Raw genomic sequence first — 15,031 nt, forward strand, 5'->3', positions numbered from 1 at the left:
TGTTGCAGATCCACATTATTTTCTCAACAATATATGAAACATTATGTGCATTTAAGTCAAAACTGAACCTCAGTGCTATTTTAATTTCTTTTTGTTCCTATTTATTTTATTCTATTAAACTACGTATTTCTGAGATAGACTTTTGAAATGTGTTTACTGGACCTTCCAATTTTTCTCTTGTAAGTTCACTGACATTTGCCATGAGACTATAGAGTTTTTCTTTAGATTCATAAGATACTTTTGTATGAAATTCATCTGTTGAAAATTTTCCAAGTTATAATTTATACTTATGTTTTTTTCATTGACATTCAGAAGAATTCTTATGCACTCAAATCTATTGACACTTGTACTTTTTTTCTATTTTTTGTCTTTAACTTTTTCACAGTGAGAGATCAATACAATACTTACTATATATTCTTTCATTATTAAATAAATTTATTACTTTTTATTGAGCTACTTCATCTATTTAATTTATGTTGGTAAGCAGGGGCTTTAATGCTTGCTTTTCAAGTAGTTCATTTTCTCAATACCATTTGTTAGTAAAATAATGCATACTTTTTCCATAGATCTGCCATATGTTCCCACCTGTCAGATTTGTACTTAAATGCACATACATACAAAGCTTGTGTTCGTCTGTATAAAAGATTCTCTTTTTAACATTTGGTACTTTTTAACGTTTGTTCCAGATGTTACAATTGTACAGAAATTCTTGGTATTATTGAGAGAGAGGGGAACTGTGAGGAGGAATTTAGGACCCAGGGGAAAGCCAGGCTGGGTATAGAAGGACAGAGTCTCAGACACACGCCTCCTACCAAAATCACAGCCCCGTGCAGCCCAAGCTCTCATTCACAGCTTTCTAGAGAAATCTGAGCTCGAACCTGCCAGAATAGGGGAATCTCACCCACCCAGTTCAGCCACGAGGACACCTGCAGAAACACAATCCCAAAGCAAGCCTGGGCGGCTGTGTGAAGGTATTTGTTGCCTTTTTTCTCCCTTCTGTATTTGCAGCGCCTCCCCGCCTCTCCCCCTCTAGCTCTTGTGATGCCATGGCTGCGGCGTTTCAGCACTCGGGTGCGTGGACAGCTCCCATCTGCAATCCCTCTGCACTCCATCCTTTCCCGCACCCCACTCTCCACCGCCTCCGCGGTCCTTGCTCCTCCCGGGCGCCCCCTCAGTCTGCGTTCCCTTATCCTAACATCGGCACCCCCATCTCCACCATCGCCGTCATCATCTCCACCATCATCAGCGCCGTAACTACAGTCAACACAACTGTGTCTTGTCACTTAGACAAAGCCAAAGGTCTGCAGGGTAGAAGGAGGGAGCTCAAGTTTATGGGCGTAGGAAGGAAAGTTGGGTGACTGACACCCCTGAAAACAAAGAGAATCCTGCTTGAAAGAAAGGGAAAGTAAAGGCAGGAGGGAGAGACCCCAGCCACGGAGACAGATGGGGACCTGCCAGACACCAGCAGTTAGCCAGCTGTCTTTCAGCAGATTAGGGACTGTTTAGTTCAGGAAATTAACATGGGTTGAGCTGTCGCAGGATTCCAAAAAGACGGAAATGTGAGCTCAACCTCTGTTTCTGGTTTTCCAATGGAGAATCACCGGGAAGCAGGGTGGGGGTGATTGATGACTCATATTCTCCTACAGGTCTGCTTTCCTTTCTAAGCTTTTACCGCTGAAACTCTGGAATTAAGTTTTTTTCCTGAAAGAAAGGTTTGTAAAACAGGGACCCTAAAGGTTAAGTCGATGGGGCCAGAATGAAAATTAAAATTATGGTACTAAGAACCAAAAAAATGAAGCTGTCATTGGGAGATTGTATGTGTTCAAATATCTCTTCCTGACTACTTAATTTTAAATTTCCCATCTTAAGCCTCTCTTGGAAGCAGAACAGATATATCCCTTTCTGAAATGACCAAAGTAGTAATGATATTCTGAGCAGATGGCCTGGCTTTGTTTATCACTAGTCAAGGATTGGCTTGGATTTGGAAGGCGAGATTTTGGTATGCTTTCTCTGTAATCAGGGATAACACCGTTTTCCTATAATAGTAAAGGGCAATAGAGTGCAAAAATTGAAAAGGCATTTTATATAACTGGTTTGCCTCGCTCTACTTTCACAGTGTTATCATTTTCTATCTTCACTGAAGGAAAGTTGGAACATCTTTCAAATATCTGATTAATTTAGACCTTATGGTCAAAACATAAGTCATAGCACCTATTAGATTTAGCCAGGATCATTTGTTTTATTAGAGTCAACAAATATAAGAAAATAAGTGCTTAAGCCTATCATAAATAAAAATGCATTTTTGTGTGCTGGCTTAATTGATTTTACCAAGCAAATATTGTTTTTGTTTAGTAAAATTTTTAATAAAACATCAGCATTTTAATTAAAGTCAATTTAATTTTGATGGAAATAATGACAAGTCACATGCATGTGACAAGAAAGTTTAAGCCCGAGTACAAAAAAGCTTCACTTAAGAATTTCCCTTTGTCCATTTATTTTGCGTCTTGTAAAAAAGGAGAGCGAAGTTTCCTCCTTCCTCATCTTTAGTTGGATTGCTCAAAATAAAGATACTCACAAACAGATATTTTCTAGAAGAAGTTTTGTGGAAGACTCCACATCTACTGTTCCTTATGAATAAGGATTAATAGCATTATGTTAAAACGTTTACTTACTGCTACTAATTGTATAAACTTCAGCACAACTCCATTTGCCTCTAAAATTCATCCCATCTCTGTGCTAATCAGAAAAAATTCATGGAAATATTTAGTGAAATGTATTTTGGAAAAGAAAAAAATTTGGTTATTTACCATCAGTCCTTAGACTAGTAAGATATGCATAACAAAAAAGACCACTTAGGTCTCTGAACCAGGAGCTTCTTTAAACTCTCTTATCTGTCTATAAAGAATGATTCAGCTCAGCCACTTAAGAAAGTGTACTATTGCCAATTCTAGCTGCTTCTCACTAGAAACTCAGACCAGATATCAGTGCCACCACTGCTGCTGTCTTCCCGTGTACAATACAATCTTCTGAAGCTGGGGAATTTCAAAACAATGCTGCTTCAGGGAGATTTACAGACATGTCTCAGAAGCAATGCGGAAATGTTATGCTGAGCTTATTAATTTTTATAGAGTTTCACTATCTTGGCTGCTCCACTCATTCTTTTTTCCACCAAGGGCTATATTTTCATATATCCAATAATAGAGCTTTTGCATTTGGAAAGGTATTTCAAGGTGAACAGAAACATTTTTCAGCAGTGCCACCATATACTTTTGGAGACATGCTTACAGAAGGTGTTGTATTTTAGAATCATAGTACAAAGATGGAAGGCCCTTCATTTCCTAAAATGTGAAATCTCAAACTCTTAGAACTCGGAATGTCTGATTACTTGTCAGGCTTTCCCAAGAGAGACACCCTGTTTAATCTGAAAAGTCTATTCCTTACCTTACAGACTCCCTTGTGATAGTCATCCTCAATAAAAAGATTCTGACTGACTTAGCTCTTCTCTGCTACTCCTGTTTCAGAGTGACTTTGACACAAGAAGTAACACACTAGAGAGAGAATACAACATACGGAGCTTGACTAAATGCCATAAATGTCCTGGAAAAAGTTCTTTCTTCCTCTGCTTTTACATGCTACTATGAATTAGCTATTGTTTTGATCATTATGCAACTTATCCAGGTTTCCCAGGGGCACAGTTGTTTGAGGAGAAGGTCCACAGTATCTATCAATTACCACAAGTGTGCAATCCTTAATGTTGGCCCCAAGTGTTATACTCTCTAGAGGAAATTGTACTTAATTTTCAACCCATGCTTCCTTAGCTTAGATGAAGTCTGTATTGTTTTCCTTGGTTCATTATGGATGCAACAATCAACTGACCAAATACCCCTGGCCCCAAAAAAAGACGTCATTTATTCTGATAATAAATTTAGTATTATTTTTCCTCATCTGCTGTCTCCCACAGTCCTTTCTTATACCTTCCATGGTCAGGATGCCTTGTGTGCTCTCTTTTTATGAATCTGTTCTCTGACAGTAGATATCAGAGAAAGCACCCTGTGTGATGATAGGCTAATAACCTGAGCTTTCCTTTTTTCTTTCCTTTTCTTTCTTACTTTCTTTTTTTTTAAAAAAAAGCAACATTGTTCCCATGTGTGTTTGAGGTGGTCTGCTCTTATGTTTTCTGGGTACGTTGAGTCAAATATTCAGTTCTTGGTTAATGTACTTGCTATCTTGTTTCTACCTCTGCTCCCTAAAATAGAATCACCTCAATTCAGGTTCTATTATTGCTCAGATGTCTTTGTAAAATTCCATACCTTTATGTGTGCCACATAGCTTGTTCAACGTTCTATATTTTTTTAGTTTTGAAGGCAGTAGGAGGGAAGTTGTGGGTCTGGAATAGCAGTTGGATGACTCAAATTACAGGCTATGTAAATAAAAGCCTTTTTGAAGTATGGTCAAAATGAAAGAAAATAAACAAAATACATTTTTCTCACTTTCCCTTTTTCTTTTATTTCCTCTTTCATCCTCCCTCCCTCCCTCCCTTTCGTTCTCTCTCCCTCCCTCCTTCTTTCCTTCTTTCCTTTTTCTTCTCTTCCTTCCTTCCTTCCTTCCTTCTTTCCTTCCTTCCTTCCTTCTTGGTTGCTATATAGAGCATACAAGCATGTATGAGAGTAATGACTTAGGTGATGTCATAGGTTAGGTGCCACAGCCACAGGGAGTGTACAGACTGGAGTTGCTTTTATTGTCTATTGGCAGTCCATAGACAGTGTGAGCTCAGCTTTAGGGGTAAGTTATCTACTTTCTCAAACCTTCTGGATCACTTCTAATCCTCCAGACCAGTGTTTCTCAAGCATCAATGTGCACATGCCTGCCTCAGATTCTGTCACTTATTCAATGGGTCTGGTTGGGTCTTGATTTCTGCATTCCAATTCCCTAGTGCTATTAGTGCTGCTGATCCATGGATCATATTGCAAAAATAGTTCGTAAGTGGCACATATGATTCTGCATATTTATGGGAAATGGTGTGATAATTTGATACAGGTAGAAAATATGTAATGATCAAATTAGGCTAATTAGTACTTATTTGTGTTGAGATCTTTTGAACTCTTCTCTAGTTATTTTGAGATACATAATAAATTGTTATACAGTGCAACCACCTTGAGAAGACTAGAACTTACTTTTTCTGTCTAACAATATTTGGGGTTCTGTTCTCTCTTCCTCCTGCCATGCTTACTCTCTACTCTTGTAGAAAGCATTTTTAGCTTCCATGGGAGAGAAAGCATGATCTTTGTCTTCTTGTGCCTGGCTTGTTGATATAATTTATGGCTCTTCAAGGAAAAATTCCTTCTTGTTTAATATTTACCTTTGTATATGATTAGAAAATATTGGTAACCACTCTAAAACAAAGCAGAAAACAATCCATCCTCAAAGGCAATCCCAGCTCACAATCTTATGTCTATGTGAGGAGAAAGTTATATAATTGATTCCTTTTTCCTACTTCACCCATAAGTAACTTGCTTCTGGTCACTGTAATAAGATAGGAGTTGTTGTCTCCCATTCACATCCTAAAGAGAAGTCCTAAGTTATATAATCTATTCCTAGAGAAAATCCTCTTTCTTTTGAAAGTATTTTTTTTCCTGATCATCTCCTATGGATATTCCTAAAAAAGCACAAATGATTTGTTTTAAATGCTAGAGTGCCAACTGCCAATGGCTTTTTATGGAGATCATTTAATGGCATAGAAAAATATTCTAGAGGGCTGGGAAGGTGGCTCACAGGTAGAGCGCTTGCCTTGCATGCATGAGGCCCTGGGTTCGACTCCTCAGCACCACATAAGCAGGAAAAAAAAAGCCGGAAGTGGCGCTGTGGCTCAAGTAGTAGAGCGCTAGCCTTGAGCTGAAGAGCTGAGGGACAGCGCCCAGGCCCAGAGTTCAGGCCCCACGACGGCCCCTCCCTCCCTAAAAAGAAAAAAATATTCTAGTATAATTCTCTATGTCTTCATATTTTCCCTATAAATTATCTTTCTTTAGCATATATTCATGTAGAAGATAAATGCTACTTTAAGCTAAAACTTTTCTTTTCTTTTCTTTTTTTTTGTCAGTTGTGGGGCCTGAACTCTGGGCTTGGGCGCTGTCCCTCAGCTCTCCAGCTGGAGACTAGCGCTCTACCACTTGAGCCTCAGCCCCACTTCCAGCTTTTTTTGCTTATGTGGTGCTGAGGAATCGAACTGAGGGCCTCATGCATGCAAGGCAAGCACTCTACCACTGAGCCACCTTCCCAGCCCCTAAGCTAAAACTTTTCTACCTAACACAGTAAGAAAGCAGAAAAATTCCATGCTTTCCCTACAAATTAGCTTTCCCCTTAACCCTTTACATTATTTTTCCTAAAGCAAATGAAAGGAATAAAAGACTTACAGATGATTCTAGAACTCAAAACACAACCTTTTGCCAAACAAATCCATTGTGTCTGAAACCAAATCTATTTTAAATCTGATCTCAAATCTATTTTGGGTAAGATGTTCTGTCTCTACTCTGATGGAACTCATTCCAATTTACTTTTAACCTTTCTTAAGAGCAGAAGCAAATGGAAGCAGATGACCTGTGAGCTTTGTTGCTATTTTAAAGGGAGTCAAGGGAGTCTGCACAATGAATATTTATGGGGTAAGAGTGAGCCCTGGGCTAAGACTGAGCTAAAGGTGATGGAATGTTGACTGTGAGCCAGGGGCTAAATTCTCATCACGTTATACTTTGGATAATTAAAGGTCTCTTTATCCTTCCAGACTTAAATCTGTGCGTTTGGTCCAGATACTTCATATCTACAAGTTGGCTAACTTTTGATCAAAAGATAGAAAGTCAATATTATAGAGGACCACTTTGTTACTCACTGGGCCACTATTCAAGTAGAAGACCTACTAGCCATAAGGTTCCATTTGAAAATTCATCAATTGGAAATAGCCCTTTCTGGCCACCACCTTTCTGGTCAGCACTGTATATAATATCTAATATCTTGTATAATATGTATTATTCTATATAATATAATAATTATATATAATATGCATATAATTAACAACCTTTGAGTGTAGGGTCCACTGGCTGTGAAGGAATGCTATCATTATTGCACTTAAAAAAGATTTTTATTCATTATCATTTTCAACTTTGATCTACACAATGTAGTAGCATCTATTTTTATTTCATTTTGTGTAAAAATTCCTTTTGACATTCCTGGTGCAAACTGCATTAAAAAATTTGAAGTCCTGTGTTAGAAAGGTGAAAAGCTAGAAGTAGAAGGGCTAGTTCAAAATACACTTGAAATTTGAAAATACAAATGTCACACTTGGTGATGGAAGAAGTAATTGATTAGACTTTCATGTGCAGCATTTTATTACTGAGATTTATTTGTATAATTTCTCATTTTATAATAATATTAATTTAGATTTCTGTGTTCTTAAATTATTCTTTATATTATCCAGAATAGTGAGAAGCCATATGACTATGATACATTGGTTATAAGTTATTGATGCCCTATATTTCAAATAATATTTAGGCATTATAGATTTTATCTTGTGTGACAGCAATATTCCCTTTTCTCTTCAAATCTGGATGTTTTCCTTTGGGGCCCTGCATGATGTTAGAGAGGGCTCTTCCTTGGAAAGGCAGGGTGTCTAGGCATAAAAAGAAAAGCTTTGCTCTCCCACTTAGACTTTCTATGAGTCTCAGAGCTGTCCTCATTTAGCAAGCAATAACATAACTGGTATGGAAATTAGATCATATAACATAACATATACTCAACAAATATTTGGTTTCTAATTCTAAATTAGCTTATTATCTGGCTTTAAGCCATTTGCTTAGCTGTAATATGCCTCAATGTATTTATCTTTATCCAGAGACAACACAATTATAATATTAACAAGAACATCATGGTTACTGTTAAATGGAGATTTTCATTTCACAAGCACTTTTATCTATTTTATTTCACATGATTTTACCTTAACATTTCCCAGTGAAATTATCATTCCTAGACCTATTGAAGAATAATTGTAATAAAGAAAAAATAAGTGTTGTAAAATCCCTTGAAATGAAAAAATTGATTGATATAAAATCCCTTGAAATACATGTTTTTAGATAAGACATTCCTGCCAGGAGCTAGTGGTTCACACCTGTAATCCTAGCTGCTCAGGAGGCTGAGATCTGAGAATCATGGTTCAAAACCATCCAGAGTAGAAAACTCTCTGTGATTCTTACCCCCAATTAACCAACAAAAGTCCAGGAGTACAAATGAAAGTCAAGCGATAGAATGCCAGACTTGAATGGAAAGGCTCAATAAGAATTTATGTCGAAAACAAACTTTACAACTTTGGTGGGGGGGGGGAGGAGGATTGGGTGGGGGGTGGGAGGGGAGGAGGATTGTGTGGGGGGTAGAGGGGGAGGATGGGAAGTGATGGGAAGGGGAAACAAAGGAGGAGGCTACAATGCTTGATAAGAAATGTACTCATTATCTTGTCCATGTAATTGTAACCCCTCTGTACAGCATTTTCACAATAAAAAAAAAGAATGTGAGTTCAAGTCCTAGTATAGCACACACAAAAGGCATTCCTGGTGCTTTTCTGATTTTTTCCCCTAATATTGAGCATGTGTTTCTGAAGATGATGACAAAATAAATGAGACAAAGAACAAAATAACTAAATAACTAAAATATACTTCTGTTGGATTACCATTCTTTCTGAAAGGAATTTTAAACTCAGACTTTTTGAATCATGGAACTATTGTTTGTAGGGGTACTTCTTAGAAGTAATTCTGAGAAAGAATATATACACATTTTTTCCTTCATGAATATCTGAGATAAAGTAAGAATCTAGAATGTATGGATGTCATGATTTTAATATTCTGACATGGATATTCATTTCTTCCCTCCCCTGCATTCAATAAAACGTCACAGCCTAACATTCTAATTCAGTAGCAATTGCATGGCTTAGGAGTGCAGGTAGACCCTATCTTTGCCTCCACTGAGAATGTTTTTGAGTTTCTTTAATTGAATGTTTTTAAACACAGAACCATTTGGGACTCCACTAGGGAGAGATGGTTTCTTATGTGGCCTTTCTTATCAGCACATTTCACTACTGGTGCCATGTTTGACAGTTTGTAGGACTTGGAAGAATCAGTTCTTCAGATATAATGATACAAACTTTGATCACTTCTATTTTGCCAATGAAAAATATGTAAAGGAAAACAAAAAATAGTGATGTTTGGGAAAGGCAGATCTTATACAACTCCAGTTATCTGCCAGTGAAAAATTAAATGAGCTGGGCACCATGGGTCACAACTACAGTTGTGACAGATCTTAGCTACTCAGGAAGCTAAGAGCTGAGGATCATTTCAAAGCCAGCCCAAGCAGGAGTATTCAGGAGATTCTTATCTCCAATTAACCACAAAAAGCTGGAAGTGGAGCTGTGGCTCAAGTGGTAGAGTTGTAGTCTTGACTGCAAAACTCAGGGAGGTGATCAGGCCCTGAGTTCAGGACCAGAAAAAAGAAAAAGAACATAAAAAGTAGAATGAAATGGTAACTGGATATCTATAACAGACAGCATTGGGCTATCTAGAGAATCTGCTCAGATAGTGGACTATTTAGGACAACAGAAGTATAAATCTGGAAGAGGCTTAAAGAAATTATACGAAGGTTTTCAGAGGATGATGACTTGCTGAAGTCACACAGATCTTAAGTAGCAAATGGTAAGATCTTTGTATTTAGAAGAGGCAGGACAAAAAATGAGTTTAGATCATGGCTCAAAGAAAGACTTGGTCTTGATCCAGTTTCTGCCTATTAGTAGCTTTGTCATTAGGCAAACCCGTTAGTCTCTTTTGCCTCTGTGAAATTCATTTCATTTAGTTGTTCTTAGAATTAAATACTATAATATGACCTAACAAGAGAGTATGCAAGTGTCTAGGACATAGTACATACAGCTATAATCAATACTAATTGATAGTTAATAGTTCTATCAGACAGAAAACCACTCTCATTTCTTCATATGGTATCTACTCCAATGATCCATTCTAATTCAGAAAAGTTGGATGGGAAAAAAAGAGAATAGGTAATTGAAAAATAGCACATCCTGAAAACATTCTTCATATAGCTTTTCTAGTGCCATACTATAATCAGTTGAAGTTGTAATTTAAATAGTCTATTCAGACTTCTGGTATGGAAGATTTGCCTTTAATGGAAAAATACCTATCTCATCTTAAGCATGAAATTCAGTAACCATGACTTGGGTATTTTTTTCCAAGAAGCTTCTACTGTAAGCCGAGCACAGAATAAAGATGTAGATTGGAGCAAATATATTTCAGACATTATAGATTGGATGCATAGCTATGTGTGAAAGCAGGCCATGAAAAATGCAACCTCAACCCTCCCCTTGGACCCATAGTAATTTATCTTGGAAACATTGTTGAGTTCCCTGAACTGTATGGTAAGTAACTTGCTCCAAGCAGCTTTAAATCTTCTACTATGCCTGTGTTCTTAGCATTATGCTCCATGGCTTGGAACTGTGAGCATTACCAAGCAGGCTACAAGGAGACAAATATCTGAAATACAATATGTAATAGATAAAATTCCCCAGTGGGGGAAGTAAGGGGGAGGGAATTAAAAGTGAGCTATAATGTTATTTAAGGAAAAACAGTCCTAGAGGTTCTCAAAATGAGGGATAATTACCTACTCATGCAAACAATATTTGACTACTCACTTTACTCACTTCTGCTATGTATAATGATGGAGGACCTGCTCCATAGTATGCATTGCTCTAGCACTGAGGGTATGGCAACAAATGCAATGAACTTGCACTATCTGTGGAACTGACCTTCTTTATGCCACATGTATAGGGACACACAGATAGATGACAGCTAGTTCTTCTCCACCACTATGGCAAAAAAGAAGAGAGAGAAGGAAAAATGACAACGAAACTTGATGAAATGGGGTGTGTGGTGATATAGTGATCTCTGAAGACCAGGTGCTGAGTGTTTCCTGATGAAAGCCTTCCAGATTGAATCCTGAAGAGCAAAGGGGAGTTAATCAGGGGTCATTTAGGTAGACAAGGCAGACTTCACCAAGGGACACAAAGGACAGAAGAGACAAGTAGTGGCTCAGTGGGATTGCATGACCAAATGAAGGGTCTTGGGAGCCATATTTCAGAGTTTTATACTGGAAGCTAATGATGGATTTTCAAATCAAGAGAAACATGCACTGGAGCCAGTGCCTTGTAACTGTAAATTCTATCTACTCAAGAGTCTGTAATAGGGAGTAATATGGTTTGAAGCTGGCCTGGGCAAAATGTTTGTGATAGCCACTCTCAACTATTGAAAAGCAGAATGTGCTTGTATGCATCTGCCATTGTGTCTAAGCAGGAAGAATAAGCAAAAAGACCATAGTCTAGGCCAGTCTGGGCATAGACACAAGACCCTATCACAAAAATAGTGAAAGCAAGAAGGATTGAAGGTATGTCTTACTTACTTTTGCAAGTATAAAGCCTTGAGTCCAAACCCCAATAGCACCAAAACAAAAGACAAAAAGAGAGGAAGAAAGAGGAAGGAAGGAAAGAAAGAGAGAAAGAGAGAGACAGACAGACAGAGACAGAGGAGACAGGGAGACAGAGAGACAGAGACAGAGAGATAGAAGGGGGAGAGAGAAAGAGAGAGAGGAAGAGACGGAGAGATGCCTATTTCAAATGTAATACAGAGAGTAAATTGGAATTCAAAAAATGAATTGGCAGCAGGGTCCCTGGTAGCAATCCAATCACAGGATTAATCAGATGAGTAGTGATGCGGTTTCAACAAATATATCATGAGACTGGAAAGAATTGGGCAGCTTTGAGAACTGTTAAGGAAGTGATTGCCTAGTAGTGGGTGGTGAAGGAGAGGGTGGAATAATAGTTAGCTTTTGAGTTTCTAGCGTGGTAATTGCATGGAAAATGATGTCATTCAGTAAGAGAGGTGGAGGAGTGAATTCTGGATGAGGAACTACAATTAGCTCACTTTGAACATATTGATTTGTAGTGTCTGTGGAACATCTAAGTGGAGGTAAACAGCGGGTGAGTGAACGTGGACCCTGGAAATCAGGAGGGAGCTGTGGACTGAAGTTATTTGAATGTAGATGGCCAGTTTATGGGGAAGCAGCATCATTGTAGTGGTCAGAGCAGAATGAGAAGAGGCAAAACAGGAAGGGACAAAAAGGAGAAAAATCAAGATATATGGAGTCAGAGAAAAGAATGCAAGAAGTAGTCAGTGTCAAATACTGACAGATTACCCTGACTGGGTAATGAAATTTATCTATTATTGGATGCAACCACAGTAGGATGAACATCTAGGTAGGATGAACATCTCTCTGGATGGCCCCAGCTTATGCTTGCTGTTTCAGCATTACTCTTGCTAGCACCCCTTAGTGCATACATTTTGATAATAAATTATGGCATTGCCATTGGTTTGTCAGAGAAATTTTATCTGCTCACAAGGAATATGGGATGAATCAAAGGAGGGAGACATCAGATGAACACAGTATTTTGAAAGAATGTGGTAAGGCGACTGGAGAAGAATGTTTACACTCCAAATGGGTATCGAATTAAGTAGATGATGATGTTTCCTTCAATCCTGGGAATTCCTCACACAACTATTTTCCTTTAGTATTATGCATCCTCAAAAGCAAAGAAAAGTAAGATTGCTCTTTGTCTTGTTTCACACATTATAGAACTAGAAGCAATTTTCTTTTTCATTTTGGAACTTAGGATCTGAACACTGTTCCTGAGTTTTTGTGCTCAAGGCTAGTACCTACCATTGGAGCCACAGCTCCACTTACAGCTTTTTGCTAATTGGAGATAAGAGTTCTCACAGACTTTCCTGAACAGGCTGGCTTCAAACTACAGTCCTCAGATCTCAGCCTCTTGAGTAGTTAGGATTATATGTGTGAGCCACCAGTGCCTGGATAATTCAAATATTTTATTAAAAACTTTCCCTTTCCATTTCACTGGAAATGAGCATTAGTTCCTTGAAGTATCCTTTATTTCCCTCATACCATAAAGCAGAAACTAATCAGAGGAGTCATTTTGTATTTTAAATTATTGTATATGATGAAGCATCACTAATAATGATTAAATGGGGAGAAATATTCTGTCCCTTCTTGCAGATTTTTTTTGTCAGTCATGGGGTTTGAACTTTGGGCCTGGGCACTGTCCCTCATCTCTTCAACTCAAGGCAAGTGTTCTACCACTTGATCCACAGTTCCACTTCTGGTTTTTCTGATGGCTTATTGCAGATAAGAGTCTCATGGACTTTTCCTGCCTCGGCCAGCTTTGAAACACAATCCTCAGATCTTAACTAGGATTACAGGCATGAGCCATAGGCACCTGGCTTCCTGCAGATTTTTGAACTAGGAAAGCAAGGGGAAAATAGATGCTTCCAAGTTTGTTTATACATAGTGTATCTTGATTTTTGGAACTTGCAAAATAGACTAAACATGTCCATAAGACTGTACATATTTATATTTAAATGAGAAAGATGCAAATAATTTGGTTGTTTCTTTGTATACCATTTAGGTGGAAAAATAATAAGGGATCAATCTGAGAAGATTAAAATATTTTGTTATTATCATTCATAAAGCACTACCCCAAGACACTAGAACAGTTATATGAAATGGAATGATTTTGAGTCCATATAGATCTTAGATTAGATAGTCAATCAAGAGTCTCTCTCCTTGCAGATGGATGGCCAATGCATATAACAAGGCCTTTGGTAAACATCTACATGTGAACCCTTTTTTTTTATTATTTATTGAATATTATTATTGCAGGTCAAGCTTTCCAGCCTGGAGCCTGTCTACACTCCCATCCCACTGTTAGAAGACTCTGAGTAATTTGGCACTTATGAGGTTAGGTTAGGGTGAAGTTTTACCATCCCTTTTTATTGTTAAGATGCATATAGCTGCTTTAAAAATGTGGGGGAGGAGATATGTCTGTGAAAGGCACTTCTGCTTGAGAAACAAGGCTAATGGGAAGCAATAAATTATACAGCAACCATAATTTCTTGCCATATCTAGGCCTGTGAATAGCCCCATAAAGAACGCTGTTACAGGGAAAGCTCTTTCTCTCCTTTTACTTTTTCTTAGGTAATTAATAAAGGAGTACATTATTGTTAATCTTGCCACACACCCGTTCTGTTAACTAGTCACTGAAACTAGAATAGGTCCCATAGTCGAGATATTTGCATATTAAACATTCAGGTTGTCTGTAATAAGGCCAAATACTCCATTTAAAGGATCATTCACAATTTGTTCCTTGGATACCTACTAAGCAGAGTCACAATCTATGGTATTGCTTTGCTATCTATACTTCCTCTTTATCTTCTCTGTTTTGTTTCTCTTGTGTACATTTGTTTTTCAGTAAGCAATGGCCACAGTTTTGCTTCTGATTTGGATGCCATCACCATCTAGGGCCTGAATTCCAGAAGCTTTCCAGGAACAGAAAGAAGACCACTGTTTTGATGGTAGTCTGCTAGCAGGAAAGTTGTTGAATGGGCCACAATTTCAGCACACCATCACGTGAATGGGACCAGTCTCTCTTCCTCCAAAACATCAGAAATTAACCACTCAGAAAGGAGATTTGGCCAAGATGACCCATTTGCAGGCAGGACTAAGTCCAGAGACTATAGAGAAAGCACGCCTGGAACTGAATGAAAACCCAGATGTTTTACATCAAGACATTCAGCAAGTTAGGGACATGATCATCACCAGGCCTGACATTGGATTTTTACGTACAGATGATGCCTTCATCCTAAGATTTCTCCGAGCCAGGAAGTTTCACCAAGCAGATGCCTTTAGACTCCTGGCTCAGTACTTCCAGTACCGCCAGCTAAACCTGGACATGTTCAAAAACTTCAAAGCAGATGATCCGGGCATTAAGAGAGCTCTGATTGATGGCTTCCCTGGAGTGCTGGAAAACCGTGATCACTATGGCAGGAAGATTCTTCTGCTCTTTGCTGCCAATTGGGATCAGAGTAGGTAA

At 38.2% G+C, this 15,031-nt stretch overlaps 1 protein-coding gene across 1 annotated transcript in view; it reads left to right on the forward strand.

Annotated features, from left to right (window-relative positions):
• Positions 1-798: 798 nt before the first annotated feature.
• The window catches only part of Clvs1 (clavesin 1), a 170,444-nt gene continuing 156,211 nt past the window's right edge, over positions 799-15,031 (forward strand). Inside the window, exons 1-2 of the mRNA XM_042666644.1 lie at positions 799-1,250; positions 14,411-15,027. Of these exons, the coding sequence (XP_042522578.1) occupies positions 14,573-15,027 (455 nt within the window). The 5' untranslated portion in view covers positions 799-1,250; positions 14,411-14,572. The remainder of the gene's footprint in view (positions 1,251-14,410; positions 15,028-15,031) is intronic.

The sequence above is a fragment of the Dipodomys spectabilis genome, unplaced genomic scaffold (genome assembly GCF_019054845.1).
Source record: "Dipodomys spectabilis isolate Male_0828 unplaced genomic scaffold, ASM1905484v1 ptg000015l, whole genome shotgun sequence".
In the NCBI taxonomy this organism is placed as follows: Eukaryota; Metazoa; Chordata; class Mammalia; order Rodentia; family Heteromyidae; genus Dipodomys; species Dipodomys spectabilis.